The 22929-nt window shown below is 39.2% G+C and overlaps 1 protein-coding gene across 9 annotated transcripts in view; it reads right to left on the bottom strand.

Annotated features, from left to right (window-relative positions):
- Nucleotides 1–22220, bottom strand: part of Glis3 (GLIS family zinc finger 3) — a 428547-nt gene extending 406327 nt beyond the window's left edge. Inside the window, exons 1-3 of one of the 9 annotated variants that reach the window (XM_046420158.2) lie at nt 21932–22069; nt 19459–19563; nt 8640–9125 (exon numbers count right to left, since the gene is read on the bottom strand). In XM_046420158.2, coding sequence (XP_046276114.1) covers nt 8640–9027 — 388 coding nt within the window. In that variant the 5' untranslated portion in view covers nt 9028–9125; nt 19459–19563; nt 21932–22069. Of the gene's footprint in view, nt 1–8639; nt 9126–19458; nt 19564–20369; nt 20534–20889; nt 21887–21931 lie in introns of those variants that run through there. The other 8 variants (XM_046420160.2, XM_046420159.2, XM_046420161.2 and 5 more) reach the window with 8 other exon arrangements.
- Nucleotides 22221–22929: the final 709 nt, after the last annotated feature.

The following is a 22929-nucleotide window of genomic DNA, read 5'->3' on the forward strand; positions in this document are numbered from 1 at the left end:
CAAACAGAATGGTGCCTTCGATCATATCACAGGGAAAAATAAACAGGAAAGTTTGTGAACTACAAAGTACTATGCAAGTCCAAGGCTGTTCCTGTGTAACAACCTTTAAAAATGCTATAGGTGACTAATGGATGTTACATTTCAGTTTCAAGTCCTGTAGCATGGGGGGAGGGAGGAGGTTGTTAATGGAATGCACTGTATTCTTTTAAAGGTGGAATGTTACCAGACTGACAAACCTCTTTTATAACCAGAACAAATCGTGCCTACCATTCAACATCACTTGGAAATCCATCATCAATTTGATTTACACCCACCATCAATAAATCACACAAAGTAGACCCTGTATAGCTCAGGGAGTAAACAGAAGTAAACATTGTGTTTCACCTGCCTTGTTGGCAAGACCAAATGAAAACTCTGGCCACCTCAATTGGAATAATGCCTTTGGTCTCTGGCTGATTTGGTTATTTTGGGAAACATTTATGGAATATTAACTTTATTTGCTCTAATTCTGCAGGAAGCCGCATTGGAAGTACAAGGAAATATAAATGATTAAAAAGCCAAAGTGAAAAAAAAAGCAGCCAAATATTTTGCCCCAACATTCTTTGCTAATATCTTAACTGTATCTCTCCCCACATATGGGGCCCCATTTGCTACTTTTGCAGATTCTAATATGGCTACATTCAATAGGGTGTACACACTGCTGTTAGCAGGCTTCTTTCATTGTCTGTTGTTTTTCCAGGAATAAACATAACTGAAGGAATGCTACAGGACAGTAACATTTTAAATCAGTGGCAGTATTTTGAATTTTATGATGTGGCAGTAGGAGAAAAACAGCAGGTTCACTGACCTATTGAGGAATCAAAACACTAACTTTAGGTCCAGATTACAAACCAACTGAATTAGCCAGCCACAAACAGTTAAAAATAAAAAATCTTGATGTATTATTTAATGTACATTAATTTTTAGACCTCCCAGGCTCACACAATACATTATCTTTCTTAAACCAGGTTTTTACAAGATGTACACACCACACTTAAGTGACACAAAAGAGTTTTTTAATCCCAATTAGTTTGGTGTCCTTTGTTGATATTATTCTGGTTTTTTTTTCTGACCAACAATAATGAATAACCCACAAGTGCTAATGAATAACTAACTCCCTTTGTCTCCAAGGACAGCAGAGCCCAACAAGAAATGTCAGAGCCCCTGAGGTAAAATAAAAACCTTTATAATGAAAATCTTCCCAATTATATAGTCCTAGGGGTACTAGGAATGTAGAATTGTCTTAAATATTTAAATAGTTGTGTCAAATGTGCTTAAAGTGGGGATCATAAAACTGATTTCCCAGATGCTTTGAAAAATGCATTCCTACCAGTCTAATTACAGTGAGTAACTGTTGGAACAGGAAGTAGGGGAAAATGCTATTATTGGTACAACATAACTGGGATCCTTTGCCCACAGATCCTAGCAAGGCCAGTAGGCTGCCAACTACAGAATGTCTCCCAGGCTCACACAGTGGCTCAGATAAAGAGGAACACTCTTATCTCACAGCATTAAAAATTTACATGGAGTAAGCAATCAATTTTAAAACTAATTTCTACTATCTTATAAATGTTGAGCTAAAAGTAGCCCTTTCCTCTATTTTAGGACAGAACAAATTAAATATACACTGAGGTTGCTGGGAACCAGGGTTTGTGCTGACTATAAGATGCAGAGGTATGGAAAAACTCTCATTTTGCCTTTTAACTAGAGCGCATTATCTTTTTTTTTTCTTTTTTCTTTTTTTTTTTTTAGTTGTAATTGGACACAATATCTTTATTTTATTAATTTGTATTTGGTGCTGAGGATCGAACTCAGGGCCTTGCATATGCCAGGTAAGCGCTCTACTGCTGAGCCACAACCCCAGCCCTAGAACGCATTATAATTATAATTATAAATATATTATCTTTTTATAATATATTTCATAACAGTTTGCGGAAAGGGCTTAGAAGCAATGACATCTTAAGAGTCAGTAAGGCTCTACATCTAAAAATGTCCCAGTAAGGACATCTTTCACACTTTTTTTCCAGATACCATTCCCTCACAAAAATTAATGATTTCAGTCAGGTCTGGGGCAGAGAAGTACAACTGAGCCTAGAACATCTTGCTATGCCTGAAAGCAAGGTAAGGCCTAATAGGAATATGTTAAAAGGACACAGGAACTCACTTCAAGAGGCTCCCTCTGGCCAAATTTGGGACAATTCAGACACCAAAACAATGATGGTAACAAAAGATAGCACAGTAAAGTATTAAAAATTGAGAATCCATATGTCTATAACAATTCTCAAAAATGGGGCAGAGAAACTCTTATTTCTAGAATAATATCAGCTAATAAACACAGAGGAAATAATAAAAGAAGCAATTCACTATTAGCAATCACCAAGGTAGAACTGATTCAGAAAAGGGTCAGCAATGGAAGCTATGAAGGTTGCTAGAGAACGGGGTATTCAAATACGGATTACTGATTAATTTTGAAAGGGAAAGTGTCCTTCACAATGTGGTGATCTGGTAACATCCCTTTAGCTAAGCAATCAAATGTGGCATCACAAATCCCAGGACAAAGAATTATTCAGTGCTTCTAGGTTTAATGCAGCGGGTAGTTCACAAATCACCTATATAGGCTTCTTGCCCAACATGGTTAACCTAAATGCAATCTCCAACAAATAATCTGACAAACTAGATTATATGACAAGAGGATCCACCACATAAACCTTTAAAAATACCAACATATTTTGTCATGAAACACAAAGAAATAAGGCAGAGGAAGAGTGCTGCTATAGAATAAGACCACAGAGATGACAACCAAATACAACACATGATCTTTGATTCAATTCTGGTCACAAGAAAAAAAAAATACCTATAAAGAACATTTAGATGACCAAGTGGAAAAAGAAAATAGTTTCTAAACAATAAATGGAATAAAATAATATAAAATTAATTTGATATGGACTATATTTGAACTTTATGTAAATAACACTATTGTATCAGTTAAATTCCTTGGTTATGATGAATATTTTTTGGTTATACAACCTGAAGGATGCCTGCCTAGGAATCAGGGGGTGTTGGGCCAGGGGGGTGTTACAGTGTCTACGATTTACTTTCAAGGGGTTCAATGCACTTGAAAGAAATAAAGGCGGCTGATAAATAGAATAAAATATACTTTAATAGAACATAATACAAAATAACATAAGGCAAGATTACACTTTATAAAGTACTCAGAAAAATTTTACTTAAGAAATGGCTTGTGTAATGAACAGCTAATTAAAGAGGGGAGAGCTGGATGGGTGTCCTGAGCAAAATGTTTGAAGGGGACAGATTAGGGAAGAACTGTCCTTTTGTCTTTTGGCCTTTGTCCTTCTTCCTTCCTCCTTTGCTCTTCTCGGAATGCAGACTCCAGGTGCCACAGTCTGGCTGGGCACAAAATAACCGGGCCACCACACCGCCTTGTAGATTCAAACAGCAACTCTTTATTCCCGAACTCTCACCGGCACTCTACACGCACGTTCTAGGAAAATTTTCCCTCCACCGGGCTCTGCGTCCCAAATACTCTCAGAACCCCACGAGAACTCCAGGGGAACTCAAGGAGCCAGCGCCTGAGGCAGCAGGATACGCCCTATTCCCAGCAGGATCCACCTTAAACCTGGAACCACCCTATTCCCAGCAGGATCGACCCTAAACCCAGATCCACCCTAAACCCAGATCCACCCTGGTCCTTGAGCTGGGTCGCCTTTCTCAAACATTCATGCAATGTCACTGCAAATGACCTGGGTCCAAGGCAAGCCCATTTCCACAATGGAGAGTCCTCCCTCTAAGCAACATTGGGTAGGCTGACAAGGAAATTGCCATGCGTCATTCCTACTTGGCTATGGCTCTCAGCACCAGGCAGGGCTGGAGCAAGGCAGCCACTGTGCAACCAAGACTATGGAAAACTCTGTGATCCCGGACCTGACACATCGGAGCTGCCAACCATTCACAACAAGCACCCACCCCAGCCTTCTCTTTGTATGAGAAAAATCACCTCCTATAACAAAGGTTCCCAAATGCTCTTAGCGTCTTGGGAATTTTTTTCACAGTGCCCCTAGGCCAAAAGAAACACCTAACAATTGCATGTATTAAGTAGCTAGGTGTCGACACTTAATGGCCTTTATGTACTAACAACTGTTTGAAAAAAGTAATACACATAAATTAAAAGTAATGTTATTGTTTTATTCCTAAATAATTACAATTGCTAATGAGATATGTGTTCCAATTGTGCACTCTACACTACTAACACCTTGGAGTAAGATTGGACATCGCCATCCTCATCATTTCCTGCTCATACTGATTGTCACTTAATACTTGCTACTTTTTAAATTGTGGTAAAATATACAAAACATGAAAATTTACCATTTTAACCATGCACTTGAAAGAAAAAGAGGTGGCTGAAAAGTAGAATAAAATATACTACAATAGAACATAACACAAAATAATGTAAGGCAAGATCAAACTTTAAAAACTATACAGAAACAATTAATTTTACTTAAGAAATAGCTTAATGTGATGATGGGCTAATTAAAGTGGGAGAACTGTATGGGAGTCCTGTGAAAACTGTACAGATCAGGTTAATACATTCACATTGTTGTATAACTATCACCATTATCCATCCATTGCCAGAATTTTCTTATTCTCCCAACTGAAACTTGGTAGCCATCAAACACTTACCCCTCATTCCCCCTTCCCCAAGCCCTTATGCAAGCACCTTCTGACTCTATGAATTTGATTCTTCTAAGAACTTCCTATAAAATAAAGCACACACTATCTGCTCTTTTTTGATGTGGATATTTAAATTAGCATAATTTAATTCAAGGGTTTTCTGTGTTGTAGCATGTGTCAGAATTTCCTTCCCTTTAAAGATTAATATTCCATTGCCTGTTTATACCATATTATACTTATCCTTTAATCCAGTAATGGATCCTTGCTTCTATCTTTTGGCTACGTGGATAATGCTACCATGAAGATGGTGTACAAAGTACTTGCTATTTTTTTTTTATAATTGCTACTATGGAAAATGTATCTTTGCAAAGATAAAACCTCACCAAAAGGAAAGAAATAAAGGTGGATGATGAAGAGAATAAAATATACTCTAATAGAACATAATACAAAATAACATAAGGCAAGATTAAACTTTATAAAGTATTCAGAAACAAAGTATTAATTTTACTTAAGAAATAGCTTATGTAAGGAACACAGTAAAATTTACTACTGAAACTATCAATCTCCTCAAGCTAGTAATTTGCCTGGTATTCAAAAGATGTCATGCATCTTATATTCCTTTCAAAATATAAAATGTTTTTTATGCTCAAGTTCTCTGTACTACACCAGTGACCTTAATGCACTATTTGAGAACACACTATATGATGTTAAAACTATTGTTATTTGCATTCCAGTGGAGCAGATTTTATTCCTTAAGTACTATAAACATTCCTGCCAGATGAATACTTCTCATAAGGCTTCCTTGGTGATTCTCTCCTTCAAGTCAGATGCGCATCTGTGTGACAATCTTTAGGTGGATGAAATTGTACACAGCTCCACTACCTTCCTAAAAGTTAGTACAACCACTCTTCCAGCTCACAGGATGCACTGTCTTATCCAACATCATCTTTTTCTTGCCTTTGGACTCAAACTGAAACACTGGCTCTTCCTGGTCTTGGGCATGCTAGACCAAGGACTACACTATCAGCTCTCCTAGTTCTTAGGCCTTCAGACTCAGACTAGAATAACTATCTGTTCTCCTGGATCTCAGTTTGCCAATCTACCCTGAAGATTTAGGGACTTGCCAGCTTCCATAATCCTGTAAGCCAATTCCTTATAATAAATCTCTCTATATTCACTTATATACATTTATATATATAAATTTATCTTTTTGATAAATTTAATCAATTTATCTTTTTATTTATATAAATGTATGTAAGTATATACACACATATGTATATATACACACATGGATATAAATATACATTCTATTATTTTTGTTTTTCTGGAAAGCCCCAATTAATAGTCCCACAGAGTCACATGTTCCACCAGGGTCCTAGGAGATAACAGCCAAACTCCTTGGCATGTCATTCATAATCCTTCACTTGCCTTCTACTTATTCCTCTCCAGACTCATCTCTTACCAGTCTCTGTACACTAAACCCATGTAGAACTAGGTAAAAGTTCATGAAATGCCCCAGGTTTTGAATGTGCTTTTCTCCCAGCCCAGAACAATTTCTAGACAGCCCCCTCCACTCATACATGTGTCACATACGTATACATGTGCACACACACACACACACACACATACACAGAGGACATGCAATGTACAATTCCAAGACTGGCTCCTCACTCTGTAGGTGTCTACCTAAATATCTTACTCTCCTCCTAGATCCTCCTATTAAGCACAGACCAGAAATCTCTCTCAACAGTTGCCATACACTCTTTCAGAACCCTTACTCTGTTTTAACTGTACATATATTTGCCTGAATCCTCCACCAGCCTGAGGGCAAGGACTAGGTTTTATTGGTTGTTGTATTTCCAGAACAGTGGCTCATCCAAAATATATGCTCAATAATTATTTGCTGAACAAATGACCTGATGAAGTTAAAACAGTCCCAGATAATCAGTACTGACTTAATTTTGGAATTGTCAACCAAGATTCAAAAAGGACACATTCAGCTATTTCTGGCATCATCCAGACCACTGATGGTATCCAAGCTGAAAAACCAGGAAGAAGAATAACAGAGTATCTTCAATTCCTTACCTGTGCCCATGCACACCCCTACCATTTCAGTCCAAAACATGTACTATAAGCTAGCAAGCTGAGCAAGGAGCCACAAAGCTCACAGGAAGAGAAGCAGCACTATTTTTTATATGCATTCCAAGGTGTATTGACCCTGAGAGTTCACTATCACTTAAGTATCTGAAGCATTTTTTTCACCATGATTATAATTATAGCCATGTCTGGTCACCATCAAAGCAATATTCCCAAACTCCTTGCTGGCTGGTGCCCTTGAAGTTATTTATTCTTTCCAGACCTAGTGCCCTTATCGGTAGATCAGCCATAGTATACAACTGAGGGCTGTTGTGAGGAATAACTCAGACTATGTACTGGAAAGCACTCTACATGCTGTCTGACACATGCTAAGTTATACTTTAATAAATTCAAGTTATTAATATTATCACCATTATTATTGTCAGTCAGGTTTATAAACACAAGTACCTATGAAAGCAAGTTACAGTTCACTAGTCAAGCATGAGCTGAAAGATTTTACTGGGCCTCAGCCCCTGAAAATCCAAACGCTGCAGTTTGATATTAAGGAATTAACTTGCCATGCAATGAACATAGCAACCTAACAATGACAGAGTTATTGTGGATATAGCCCCCAGGGAAACTTTTTCCTATACTAAAAATCAGTACCACTAAGAAATAAAACAACTCAAAACCAAATATAGACCAAATATAAATAAATTTTTAAAAAATAAAAAGAAGAAAATAAAAAACTACATGTGTATTTGGTTATGTGCTTTTCTTAGTGTCTGTGTAGAAATATACAGACACTAAGACAAGCAACTCTTTGGCTACTTGCCTGAAATAAATCATTATTCACCTTAATTAACTGAGTGAGTGGCTGTTCAGAATGAGGCTCTTAATTCTATTTGATGATGTGAGTACTTTTAATAAAAACATTTACGACTAAATGCTAAAATACCTTAAGGAATATATAATTGTGTTATTTTACATAGCAAAGCTGTATTTTACATGGGATACATGGTCTTTCTCTTTTTATCCTAAATATACGTACAATCTGCAATGTAACTTCATTAAGTCAACAACAATTTCTAGAAAGAGTGTGTCATTCAAATAATTTGCTATTCTCCAACAATTATTCTGTAATTTAAAATATATGGTAATTCAAACACTATTAAGTTAAAAGTACATTCGCTCTCTGCATTTCAAATTAATCATTTTCTAGTTCTCCACAAGTACCAAACACATCTTTTCACTATTCTCTTCCAGCTTGCTTTCTTCCTGTTACTAGCTATATACTCAAAATTATAGGTTTTGCTCTTAAAATAATTTTTCTTATCATTTACAGTTACTGATTCTTCATTTATTGGCTGTTAAAATATTCCTCCTTTTTTAATCCTTCTCCTTCCAAACACCACCTTTCTTCTAGCGCTTCTAACACTAACATAAATTGCAGTCCAGTCGCCCGTTTCATCACCCATGGCCTGTAGAATAGAGCCGCCAGTGAGCCAGGGCACTGCTACAAGTATCAGAGGACAGGATCTTTCTAATCTTTCTCTGGCCCTTCTGCCACCACCACCCAACCTATCTCCATATTTTGAATCTTTCTATTCTACTTTCCACTCTATTTCACAGTTCAATGAGGTATACCACACATGTACCCAGCATCTACCCCCAACAGACACACACCCCTTTACCCAGCAAGCTTAGATATCATTATGAGACCATGAACTTTGACCCTGAGATTGAATTATCTATCTTCCTAATTTTCTAGCAGGAAAGAGACTGGGGGAGAAAAACTTTCCATTTTTTCAAAGATCCCAGAAAGACAATCCTACCTTTCCCAGGATTTGGAGAAAAAGGGTTTCCAAACTCTTGCTGCTTTGGCTTTAAAGTGTGTGACCCTGACATGCCTCCAGCCTGGGTGACCTGGAATCGTGGCTTCCCATTGGTGAGCACTTGTCTCCTGGGGCTCAGGGCAGGCAGGTGGATAGAGCTCTCAGTCAGGGTGTTCTGAGGAGCCATCCCTCCTCCTGAGGGCATCTTGAGGTGGAGGCTGTTAACAAGGCTTCCAATAGCAGGGCTTGGTGTGCTGCCACAGGACGAGGGGCCAGGAGTCCCCGAGTGGGCTCGGATGGGAGGAATATGTTGGCCACTGACCATCCCAGGCCCCTGTGGGGTTCCTGATGTCCGGTGGAGACTCATGCCGCATGACCTTCCATTCATTCTGAAAAACCTGTGGCCAGGATGGTCAAATATCCAATGGCACTAATGACTCCTTTCAGGCAAAGTCCAATAAGTTATCCATGGTGTGGGTTATAAGCCTGTTTAAAAAAATAAATGCGGGCATTTTTTAAAGTAAAAATAAAAATAAAGTACAGTGAAGAGTTTTTAACCTCTGTAGCATTTTTACCTCTGAAGCATTCATATCAGGAAGAAAAGAAGCCCTCTTAGCAAAATGACCTTTTTTGTAGAATGAAGTCATCAAATACATGGCTCATTGGCAGGTATTCTCCCCTTCTGTATTCATGGTAGGTATGGACTATGGATCACTACCTTGTTTTGTTTGCCACGGAGCCCTTCTCAGTACAGTGCTTGGCAACTATGACCAATCACCTGGTGCCAGCTTGAAAAATGAAACTTATCTTGCTGCCTGAAGGATCTGTCCATACTAGTTCACTTTTGTACAGTGGTTTTTAGAAAATCCAAAAGCATCACCTTCCTGAACTATGAGACAAATGCTACAAAGTTCCTGGTAAACAAACACAAAGCAGACAAGGCCTCTATACTAGATGATAGGGATATTACACCACCTCTGATCTTCAGTCTAAGAGCAATCTTTTCACAATCTCTCAATTTACAAAAGATTAAATTCTGGGCCTGAGAATATTGCAAAGGTTTCATAAATCCTTATATTCAAACATTCACAGAAGCATTAGAATTTTGGTTCTATATGGATCCTACATTACAAGAACAGAAATAAAACCAACACAATACTCCAACCTTCCACTGAAGTCCTAGAAAAGAGAAGACTGTGCAAAATGCCTTATAGAAAACACAAGGAAAGAACAGTCCTTCTAACAGTAAGATATCCAGTATGTTTACAGTGCAAGATATACTGGACGTTGTCCATAGTCTCATGACGTTTCCTATGCAGGAACCAAGAGAAGGACTGACATTAGCACAGGACACCATCATCTATCCATTTGTGATACTATCAGTTCTCCATTGTTCTAAATCATCAAGGAAAGCCCTTCCCTCTCTTGAATAATGTGTATGCAATGAGGTGGCCCAGTGCCATGGTAATGCCACTACTCTAAATGTTTGATAGACACATTCATAATATGTCTTTTATACTGACAAGATAGTCATGGAAAAAAGCCAAAGTTGGACAAACACAAGAAATAAGGACACTGTATAAAGAAAAAACATTCAGATGTTCTCAACTGGATGATTCTCACTTTTGTCTGTGAGATCTCCTCAAGGTCTGAAACAAACATTTTCAACTCCACTTCAAAACAAATGACTCCTTAAGTCATCAAGGAAAGAATAGCAAGGAAGGAAAACTTCTAGTGAATTTTTTTTCTTTTATAGTTTCCAGAAAGTCAAATATATTTAAGTTTCAATTCAAGCGTTCCATATACCTTCTGTAAAATTTACCATATGTGCCTATATTGAAGAACTTCAAAAATAATTAACAAAATAAAACTTGGAATGTTTCCTCATTTTCACCAATTCTATATTTTGCTAAGAATTCCATTGGTCTCTCACATTCAACACTGCCTTTCCATCCAGTCCTAGGAAACACTCAAAAGTACTCCTCCAAGACCAGTCTCACTCCTGCCCTCCCCTGCCCTTCAGTCCCCATGAATGGCCAACAAGTTCAAGTTATCCAAACTAAATGATTCATTTATGGAAAATTAAGAAATAGACCCTGATATTGGACAGGTTGTAAATTTTTTTTTAACACTGGAAAGATTCCAGTGCCTTTTTTGTTGTGTCCCTGTAGAAGAATCCAAGTGTATTCCCAGCCAGTCTGTTGATCCATTTATTGGTTGATCATGAGCAAGAATCATTTAATATCTTCACACTTTGCCAGATAAAACTATTCTCCACTCATTGATAAAATAATGTTTTCTGAGCGCTCTGAGCCCTACAAAAGAAATCACTTATTTTTGTATCCACCCAATAAAAAGGAAAGAAAAGGCAATGAAAAATGTCACATTGGCAATTTTTTTGAAAATGAAGAATTGTTCAACATGACTGGAAATATGAGTCACTAAGACCAGGATCCAAGTGACAAGTGTCTGCAGATTTGCAGACTGTGGCCATTTTCAGGTTTTTAAAAATAAGGGAGTCATTTTTGGCAAGAAGATCATACACAAGCAGGAATTCTCATCAAAAATTTGGATAAAAACACCTAAGTAAATACTTAGCATTAGGTTCGATCATTAAAAAGGTGAGTCTGCAAGAAGGGAAAATAATTAAAGTGCTGAGAACTTAATTAAGTATCAGGCACTCACACCTGTCTGACTTGCAATGATTTTCTTTTTTTTATAAACTGCACTCCTGTTTTAAATAGCTTTAGGTTGAAAGTTAAAAACAACAACAAAATGTACTTAAATTTTATTACTGAAAAGGCAGCAGCTAAAAAGTAAAGTAACTAATACCAAGAAGAAAAAGCAACAGGTCAATGGCATGTGAGCTGAACAAGACCTCAAGACAAAACTAAACTACATGTGAAAATATACCTAAAGTTCTCATCTTCTTATTAATATGCCAACAGATTTTTTTCAAGCATTAGATACCAGAATGCAAATATAAATTTTGTTTATTCTTATTATAATATGTTGTATACTTCTTAGCTAAGCCATAAGAACAGGACAAAATTTTAAGTTTACATGGTAACCAAAAAGGAAGAAATTGCTCATTTTTAAGGACATATGCTTGTAGAGTCAAATTTAAAAAGAGCACTCAAACAGTCAAGAGGCCTGAGTTTCATTTCTGGCAAGCCATTTGTAATGTGTCTGGACTTAGAGGTTTCATCCCCAAAGTTTGACTATGATCATGGGGTCTCTTGACTTTTTGTTATTCCAGATAATTGGGGTATGAAAGATTAACAAAAATATCCACTGACTGTAATCAAGAATACATACGTAGATTCTGCTGCACCCATGGCCCTTAAATCTAGGGTGACTGGGGAGACATGGAAGCAAAAGTAATGTCAGTGTCGACCAGCTCCATCAAAGCAAGAGCAGACAGAAAGGTTCTCCTGCCAGCAGCATGCAGAAAGACAACACTAACCAGGAAAAATGAGTCCACTCATTGCAAAGAAAATAAAACCACAACTAATTTGTAAAAATACCTAACTGGTAGAATTCCATGGGAAGAGTCTCTATTTAAAAACTTGATCAAATTCCTCAGCATTTTCTCCTTTTGTCCTCCATCCAACTACTCTACCCCAGGCCACCACCCAACAGAAAAAAAAAAGGAGAAAAAGAAAAGAAACTAAAGAAAAGGTATAAATTCAGGGCATTTTAGATCTGGTGTATTGACACATTTATGTTTTTATACTCCATTGGATTGCAGGACAAAAATGTTCGTTCAGCTAATGAGTCAACACGAGAGTTAATAAATCTTTCCTCTTGACCATTTTCAAACTCTTAAAACATACTCCTGTAAATCAGGTCAGGGAGGAAATGACTTAACCCCTAAGGAAACTAAGGCACAAAACCATTTAAAATTGCACTATTTTTCTGGAAAAGCATGACTTTAATCAAAATATAAAATCATAACTCTACATTCTACCCAAGGTTCCAGGCACTGTTCCTCGTGGATTAAGAAATTAAACAAACGGAAGCAATATTAACTCATCCATTTGAGAAAATTCCAAAAACACAAGTTCCATAATGTCTATTTACAGCCAAAGGCCCTTTCTTAGTAAATATCATTAATAGGCTCATCTAGAGTCATAATTCATCTGATGAGCCAGTTAATTATTAATTTTCATACATCATTTCATTTCCTTAGGCTACATTTAGCCTCTGTTACATTTTCCATTCCTTATGCCACAAGTATTTCTTACTCTGCACAGAAAACCTGATAATGAAGCATAAAATACTGGTCATGAAAGAAACTTCTCCTGAGTCTGTATATATGTGTTTATTTCTAAACCATCTCAAATAGAGTTCTTATTGATTCTTCCTTTTCCCCCCTTTGGATTAATGATTGTATAATTTCATTAACACAGCCTTTTCAACTCAGCTGCCTTGATCGTTAATAGGCCGGTGATATTCCTGTGGGTTTCTCTTATTACAGCTTTTGTAGCCATAAGAATATAGAAATGAAAGCCTATTGATAGATAATGTAAGTTATTCTCATGCACAGCTACAGTGTGAAGCAAATTCTGCAATTCAATCAAGGACAGATAGAGCTGAATGTTCTTAGATCCCAGGAGTTCATTTTAATAAGCAGAATGTACCTTGTCCTAACACAGGTGACTGACTCCTCAGAAAAGATTGTATAAACAAAAACCAATCATGTAAGTCATTTTATTGGCAACAATATAAACACAGCTATATTAGATGTCACCAATAAATCAAAATTATTCTTGTCTGCAATTTTAACAAGAGGAAAGTGCAAACATGTGCCTGTGGAGCTGGAGGATATTGTGGAGGAAATGTATTGGATGTGTACAATATCATTTCTCTAAATTGAAAGTGGAGGGTCCCATGTTATAATAAAGTAACCCACAACAAGGTATAGTCATCATTTCTAGGGACTCATAACTTTATCCAGTGAAACAGAAAAATTCACAGAACTGACAAAAGAAGTTACACAAAAACAGAGCTAAACTCCTTATGATTGAGGTGTGGAGCAGAAATGCAAGGAGCTTATAACTAATAACTAGAATGTATAGACCTTTTAACTCGAGTGCTCCCAAGGTCTAATGTTGGTAATTATAAAAATACTGACACATTTATTCTGAGCACCAAGATGTACAGATGTTACTCAAGCAATACAATTGCCAATAAGGTGAAATCAAAGAAGTTTCACTCTTAGTTACACTAACTAAAAGTAAGACAAATTAGTGTTTCCTCCGGAGATTCTAGACCATTCTTCCAAATACCCTTCAGAAAAGAAAATGAATGTTATGGATATCACCTAACAGAAATCCTGACTTTCATTTATTTGTGGATTCTAACCCTTAGCTGATAAGCGATACATGTTATTTTCATTTTTTTATTTTTATATTTTATAAAATGTCCTCAAAACTGAAAATCTTTCCTGAATATATGAAGTGAAATAACTGGCAATACCATTTTAAATTTTAAAATAATATCTATGATATTAAAATTATAAGTAGTACGGACTGGAGGTGTAGCTCAATGGTACAGTGCTTGTCTAGTATGCATGAGGCCCTGGGTTCAACCTCCACCACCACAAAAAAAAAAAGAAAGGTAGCAAATTTGGATATGACAAAACAGGAAAGAAGAAAGGAAGGGGAAGAAAAAGAAGAAGAGAAATGACTGAGTCAAATTCTGAAATTTATTCCAATCAGTCCATCCCAACTTAAAACTCAGAAGGAGCATTGAGAATCTTCAACACAATGATAGTGATTACAGACTGCTGGAAGAAATTCAGAACCATCAGAAAAATACTGCTGGAGGGCAATTTAAAAAGTTCAATAACCTCTCTTAGAATCCACTTTCCACACTTCAGTATACCTATATAACTCTCATATCCTCCTAGTTTACTAAATGTCATTCATTTTAATAGTAATTACTTGGAAGTGTTTCACTTACTTTGCCTCAGTCATTAACTCATCAATGAGTACAGAAAGGTCTAGAAAGCTGTGGCCCTACCAAAAATGGCAAAGGAGAGGGGGATGATTAGGGATTTCCCTTGGTCAACCAAAAGAAATCATTCAAAATGAGAATGAACTTGAACCAAAAAGATTTTTAGGCTAAACAAATAAATTCAGAAAGATAACAACACCTTGGCCCTGTCTAGGTATGACTATATTCTAAGCCCCTAGACCAATCTTTTAACAAAGTGCTCTCTCTGCAGCAGTGTTTTTCAAACTGGATTGCAATCCATTGGTGGTCCACGAATCAATTATTCAACAGGGAAAGCATTTTTTAATGAAATAGAACCAACTAGAATAAAACATAAGTTAACATAATATTCCAATGTATATTAATGATCAAGTATGGTTTTATTTCAGTTGTTTATGAGTATACATGTCTTCATATCTGTATGCAGACAGTATGCTCTGGGTTATGATAAAATTTGCATTTTATGGTGGGCCACAGTCAAAACAGAATAATAGCCACTGTTATAAAAACATTTGAACTCGTTGCCTACACAAATAGCTACAAAGAACAGTTTCAGGCATAGAATGAGTTGAACAATTGACAAAAAATAAATACCAAAATAGGGATGTATTGAGGGAAAGATCTAAAAGTTTTATCTTTTAGCTTTATAAGATATAAAAATTAAATAATGTAAAGCCACATTTCTACCATTGCTGTCATTGTGCCTCTTGATAAATATCAAATTGATCAATTGTGTTCAATAAGTAATAATTGATTGACGGGCTAACAGAATCAACATCAAAATGAATAGCAGTTTTAGATCTTTCTCACTGCAGAGAGTACATGACCCGTCTCCCCTGTATAAAACCCTGTTCTTAAAATGCAAAAGAGAAAAAAGTTTAAATTAACACATAACTGTCTTTGAGAACTGAGTTTTTCAAAATGTGTTCTTAATATGAGTTAACCATCAGATCCTGAGATGAAATATTTGAAATGGAAAAATGAACACATTCCCTATGATGTCACCTCTGAATTAATTACCTGAATTGCAGAGAGTGAGTACCACATGGCCATGGTTTCCAACACAAAGGCTTCTTCAAAAATATAAAAGCAAAGTAACTAGCTGGAGAATTTTTCTTTAAAAAGAAAATCCTCACACAAAGATGTACACAGGTAGTAAAATATGGCAAAATAAAAAGAGCATTCTTTGTCATTTGTTCTGTGTAACCTACTATTGAGTCCACATAAATAGCTATTTTCACAGCTAAAAATCACAATCCTCTCAAAAGGGTAAAAACATCTACCTATGGAAGATTGTAAAAATAAAACTAATCATTCCCTAAACTAAATATTCAAGCATACTAAAGCATTCCTATCACACATGTAACTGAGTGATATCTTTCCTTCAGTGTATTTATTGCTTAAAGACAACCAATGTAACTATTTTTAGCTGTTGGTAGACAGAAGTTTTATACAAGTTAAATTATGTGCACTGACATCAGTGTAGAAGTATGAATGTCCACAACAATGACTAGGCTTTTAACCAACATGACAACATATTTATTAAAAAAATTTTTTTGAACCTCTGTGAATGACTCAGCCAAGTTACAGACAGAAGTGGAATCTATTGGTCATGCTGTAAAGGTTGGGAAAACATTAATCCATTTCTTCACACAGAAGAATAACAAAATTCATACACAGCCCTGTCATCTGGTTGGTTCTCTATGTACAATATTCAGTAGGCCTAGAAATGAAACTTCACAGATCTGGCTCAGAACTGCATAAACAACTGATATTCAGAAAGTCTGATCTCTCTATTAAGGAACCTAGGACAGGGTCAGATCTTGCACCATGATCCTATCTGCCCATCTGTAGTTCACCAGGGCTTGTTGCCCCCAAAAGGAATCTGCAGCCTTTATGTTCTTAGCCTAGAAAAGATCATGTCAGACAAGAACAGCCCCAATAGCTTTCTTCATCTCAAGTCCACCCTCATTTATGAAGAGCCTTCATGGTTTCGAGCTTTAGAGACAAATCTCTGATTTTGTTCCCAAAGTGGAATATGTGGATCCTTATTTCTGTCCATCATACATCTTGCCTTAGAGTCTACCCCAATAGTCTTTCCCCTCCTTTCTCCTTTTTGTTCTCTTTTACCCAAACGCCAGATCCTGTTCACCCTCCAAATACACACTTAAGCCCTCCCTGATACTTTCTTAGTCTCCACATCTCTGATCTTAGGTAAAATAGGGATAATTACACTTCTGTGAATAGATTGTAATATTATAGAATAATAAATGAGAAAATACATGTCACATGCTTAGCAGAATGCCTGAGACTTATATAAAACGACCCAATAAATGTTAAGTATTTTACTTTATAAACCTCTTTTAACATTCATACCTCTCTACATTGCATTATAGTTATTTGCCTATGTTACATCTCTCTGTCTAAATTCTAATTTCACTAATATTCGAAGTTATTCTAATTTATCTTTGAACTCTTCCAAGCTCTTACATTTTCATAGATTGTTTTATACTATATCTATATATTTATGTTTTCAGACTACTTTTAACATGTCTTTTAATACTACATTTACATATTTATCATATTCAAATTATTAATATTGTACTGACCATCTACACAGAAATATGGTATGAGTTGAACAATCATAACCTATATTTATTATTTATTGCCTAAATAAATGCAATATAAATGAGATATGACCATACAGTCATGAACCTCATGCTTTGTAGCTTATAGACCCAGTTTAATTACAGCTTCATGTTTCTCAGTCTATGACTCATCTATTCCTTTCTCTAATAGGAAAAGCAACATAGAAATCCTATGACATGGGGCTGGTGTTGTGGCTCAGTGATAGAGTACTTGCCTAACATACATGAGACCCTGGGTTCAATCCCCAGAAAGAAAGAGAAATCTTACAATATACCTTTTGGGGTACGCACATCATTCTTGCCTTTATCTTGGCATATTGGTGAATAATGAAAAATCTTAGCTAAAAGATACAAAACAAATAGTTCACTACTAAGCTCAGGCTTCTTTTACTATGGGGTTGATGGCCCTCACCTAGAAAATGCCTGAATATATGAAGTGAAATAACTGGCAATACCATTTTAAATTTTAAAATAATATCTATGATATTCAAATTATAAGCAGTACGGACTACTTCTGGATTGCTGAGGTAGAGGGAACTCCTCAGTGTTTTCCTGCTCATATATACAGGACTGGGGTCCCACCAGACATGTCACTAGTATTTGTTCAGATTCCGTAACCAGGCTGTCAATATTTAAAATATAGCTTGTTTCATTAGTGTTTTCCTTAATTCTATTATATTAAGTAGTGCCTGACCAACTAATTTCTGCAAGTCCAACTGTTCCATCATCTCTCAAGGGGAGTTCCAATTATTTGACCTACTAAAAGTTTCTGTCAAGTGAAAGAAGTCAGACCCAAGAGTTCATAATGGATTATTCCATTTACATAGATTTAAAAAAAACAAACAGGATAACAGACGTGTTAGAAGTGAGAGCAGTGGTTACCTTAGAGGAAGACAGCAACTGGAATGGCATATGAGAATATTTCTGGTGTGTTGGTAATGCTGTTTCTTGATCCACATACTAGTTACACAGGTGTACTCAGTTTGTGAAAAATTGTTAAGCTTAAGGTAGGTGAATTCTCCTGAACAGATATTTTCTTTCAATTAAAAAAAAAACTGACTTTTGTGTCAATTCTGTCTAAAGTAAGCGGGACACTAGGAACACCCGGAACTTGGGCATCTTTTAATTCAACTACCTGTTAATGTCATTTTAAAGATTTTGCTATGACTCATCCTCACTGAATAACAGTGCTTGTTTTACTGAGCAAACTTCCTACATGCCCTTTCTTCTTCTCCAATACATATTGAGTCTATAAACCAACCAAACATAAAGAGTTAAAGAGTAAAGCCTTGTAGTTCCACCTTATTTACAATATAACATCCTCTACAGAAAATAATTACAGAAACACAGGAAATGACTTCTCCAGGGATGAGAATGTGCATAGGATACTGCTTCCTGAATTATCTCCTTCAAAAGTACTCCCTCTGTCATCTGGGAGAATTGCAAATTAACATTCCAACTCCAAAGATCAATAACTACAATAAGAGAGGCACAGCTAGAAAGAATGACCTCAGGCTTAATTTACTAGCAGGAAAAAACACAAAGGAAAAAAAGAACACTGAGCTCTCTTCTGAAACCATGGAAAGACTACTCTCAGCCATAGAACGAAAGCAGGGCTGATACAAAACATGAATTTGATTTTATTTAACCTCTCCCACCCCACATATTTCGGCCCAGTAGGAATTTCATCCACTGGGTAGACCTGGAATCCATCCAAAGAGAAAAAGAATTTGTTTCCTACTTGGATAGTGATCACTTCGTCCCAAGCAAACCAACAACCCTAGATAGTCAATCTCTGTTAACCTGACTACTATTAAGAAATTTGGGTGGAATCAGAAAAAAAAAAAAAAGATGCTCTCCTAAAACAGCCTATAGTAAACCAAGGAGAAATGGAGTTATCACAGCAGCAGCTGGAAGTAAATATTCATACTCAAGAAGGGCTGAATCCTTCCAGCAAGAAAGGAAATAAATTAACAAATTACTGGTAAGGAAGAATGTTTTAGAAATAATGGAAAAGAAATGTCCCTGCCCTTCCTTTCACAGGTAAAGTTGGGGCTGGTCTGGCTGAACAGACAACTAGTGAAAATATATTAAAACCATAGTACATTTAAGGATAATCTTAAAACTTCAGCATGTTCTCAACTGCAAAAATAATATATAATACCACATACTCTGTCTCTAGATGGCTTCAGAGTTTCCAGGAACCGCCTTCATTGTTTTTCTGCAAACTTTTGCATGTCACACCTGCTTTACACAGGTGCCTCACTGGAAGCAAACTTGGAGGAGAAAAGGAGGAAAAGGAAGATTTAAATCAACACAAATAAATTTTGTACCAAAAATAAAAGAAATTGTTCCCCAGTTTAGTTTTTAAGGGGAGATTCAGCAGGGAAGGAGACAGACAGAGGGACGTCTGGCTACTTCCCAAGGCAGAAATCATGACTCATCAAAGCTTTCAGAGGGGACAGAAGAGACTTTGCATTTGTCTTGAGTTCACCTTCAGGCCAAGAAATGCTCTCTGAACTGGGAACCTTACATGTTTGTCCTGGGTCTGCGACGAATGGCAACGAGGTCTTTGGCAAAACCTCTAAAATTCTGAGTCTAGCTTTCCTCTTCAGTAGGTGATCACTAAGTTCCCCTCTAGCTTTAACAGTCTAGGACTTGAGATTCCAGGTCCTGTAACCTCAGGGGAATTGGTCCACTGGGGGGAGCTGCAGAACTTCCCTTTGCTCACCAACTCTAGGGCCCTGGGGCCCCAACTCTCAGTAGTTGCTGATGTTCCGTTAAAAGATGGCCCTAAGGAATTGGGGAGAGGGTGTAGAGCCCTTCTCTCGGTAAAAGGGGGCCATAATTGCAGGAGTTCAGTCCTTATGGACCCTGCTCATTGCGACTCCGGAAGTAACCCCCTTACCCTGTGCCCGGATTTAGGTGTTCCAGAAATGGGGGCCAAGCTGATGCCAAGGAAGCCTGGCAGGGAGGGCGAGGCACACCGAGCAGGGAAGACAGGTTTAGGTGCTGGGGGCCAGAGAGATAGTGGAGAGCTGCGTGGAGCCAGACAGAAGGGCAGCCCTCCTTGGTTCCTTACCCCTGTAACTTGGCGGGTCAGGGTCCTAGGCCCAAGCCCCTGGGTTCCTTGGCGCGGAGTGAGGGGCGGGTCCGGAGGCGGAGGCGCGAGGCCTCTGGGGCGCGCTTTGCCGCGACCCTGTCACTCCCCCGCCGCCTCCGCCCCTACCCTCGGCTGCGTCCGCGAGCGAGCGAACGCAGCAAAACAAAACAAACTCGTGCCGGCTTCCTGTTGTGCAACCCCGTCCCGAGTAAGACGGGGACTGAAAGGGCTCCACCGCGGGCTGCCAGCTAGGAAACCCGAGCGGTGGGTACCTTCGCACTGCCCGGCCCGGCCAGAGCCTGGAACCGCTGCCGGGCTCGCCGCACTCAGGAGCACAAATCCCGCAAGCCAGCGTTGAGCGCCACCCTCCCACGCCGTGCAAGTGCGCCCATCCTGGGGTGTCCTTTCTCTTCTCGACTCCTAAACACCTCTAAGGAGCCTAAGGGCTCGACTTACGGAACCAGAAAAAGCTTTCCCTAAAGTTTCTCCCCCCAGGTACCTAATTGAATCATCCATTGGATGACAAATCCACAGGGGCCAAGATTTCCAGACACTTGGGTGACTTCCTTGTCCCCGAGGTGACTTGTCAGCTCCAGTGAGTAACTTGGAATTGTCGCTCCGGGCAAGGTGTGTGTCTAGGACAGAACCCTGCTGGCTCACTCACGCTTTCCAGAGAGCGGCCCGGCCGACTTCAAAATACACACAGGGTCATTTATAGGGACTGCACTTGTATGCAGGACAAAGTCCTCGAGACTGAGACATTTTCCAAACAGAGCTGACATTTTGTCCAGTCCCATAAAAATGTAAACGCGAGGTGACGAACCCGGCGGGGAGTGTTCGTGTCTGAATGTGTCTGCGCTTTTGCAGCGTGGGAGGTTATAGTTACAGACCTGGAGGCTGCGGATAACTGGACCGGTCCCAGCGACTAGTATATGTACCCCCAAACTGAGGACCTCCAGAAACAATGGGGACACACACTTGGGGGATGCACAAGCTGGAAAACAACCTTCGTGGAGCTCCAAAAGCACGTGGAACTTGAAAAGGCAACCACAGCCCGGTGTGTGCGCGAAAGACCTCACGTCACCCCATCAATTCTCACTTCGCCAAAGTTTCCCTTCAATGGGGACAGGGTGGCGTGCACAGTTCCCGTGCGTCCTGTAACTTGCCCTTATTATGTAGCCCTCTAGAACTTGGAGTTTAACAGAAAACACAAAAACTCTTCCTAATTAGCGAAACTTTAACACCTTGTGGATTTCCTGTCTTCTACACTAGGCTCTTAGGCAACTAACTGAAAGAACACAGTTTGATTCCTACTTGAGTGTTACTATCAGTCTCAGTAGGTGTAGATCCCTAAAAGACCTACAAATCTGGGGGGTGGGGTGCGCGTATCCTTAAACCCGCGCGAATGCCACTGGCTCAGCGTGGAAAACTATTTCTAATCCCTAGTTTGCGTCTCTGAGCTTTCACTCCCCCACATTCTCTAGCGCCTTGTTTCTCCTAGTCTCTCACCAGCGAACAAAGTTCCTATGGCATCCACTTACCAGGTAACCAGGATTTCCACAACAAAGCTCGGCGTGAGGGTCCCTTCCCCCGGCCAGCTGGCGCGAATGACAGCGGGAGGCCAGGGCTGGCGAGAAGTAACTTGGGGCTCCAGCCCTTCAACGCGCTGCACGGGTTCTGCCTCCTTCGGAAATGAAAACTCCCATCCAAGCCAGGGGACGGAGCGCTGAAACCCGGCCCAAGTGCCGTGTGTGCGCGCGCGTCTGAGAGGGCAGTGGCGGCAGGGGGAGGAGAAGGCAGAAGGCGGGTGGCTGGACCCTCGGCATCAGCTCATTCTCCCTGCTACACGCATACACACGCAAATAATGTTTTTAAAAAGTTGAGTTGAGACTTTGTGCTTCGCCTGTCCTGCTCATCCTCCCCCTGGGCCAGGGGATGTGAGTGTAGGGGCCAGACCCGGGATGCTGGCTACTGATGCCGGCGGGTCGTGGCGGGGGAGCCACGGTGCGAGCCTGGAGGACCGCCCGCCGCGTACTCGGGGTGCTGGGAGGGGCGGCGGTGGCAGTTCGGGTGCTGGTGCCCGTGCGCGCCGCGCTCTGGGCTGCCCGGGAGGCGCACTGCGGACGCGACTGCAGGGAGAGGGGAAGAGGGAGGGAGGGAGGCTGCTGGGCGAGGATTGTGGATGTGTGCGGCTGTGAGGGCCGGCCTGTAGCCAGCTGCTTCCTGAGTGTGAGCGCCAGAGGGGGAGGGGGTGGGACGGGGGCGGGCTTGCTGGTCACCAGGCTGGCCAATTCGAAGGCCGAGCTTGTGTCTCCCTTTAGACGCGTTTCTGTCTCTCCTCTCCTCTCCTCCCCTCTCTTCTGTTCTCTTCTCTTCTCTCTCTCCTTTCTCTGTCTCTTTCTCCTTCCTCAGTCTCTCTTCTTCCCTTGCGCCAGCGAGTCCAAGAACTTCAGAACAGCATGAAGACATTTCGCCTTCTTCCTGGCCTTATTTGTTGCACTTTTTTAACATAAAAACAGTGATTTGATATCAAATCATA

This window comes from Marmota monax, unplaced genomic scaffold (assembly GCF_021218885.2).
Source record: "Marmota monax isolate L192 unplaced genomic scaffold, Marmota_monax_Labrador192_F-V1.1 WCK01_AAM20220418_F8-fsc00277, whole genome shotgun sequence".
NCBI classification, from domain to species: domain Eukaryota; kingdom Metazoa; phylum Chordata; class Mammalia; order Rodentia; family Sciuridae; genus Marmota; species Marmota monax.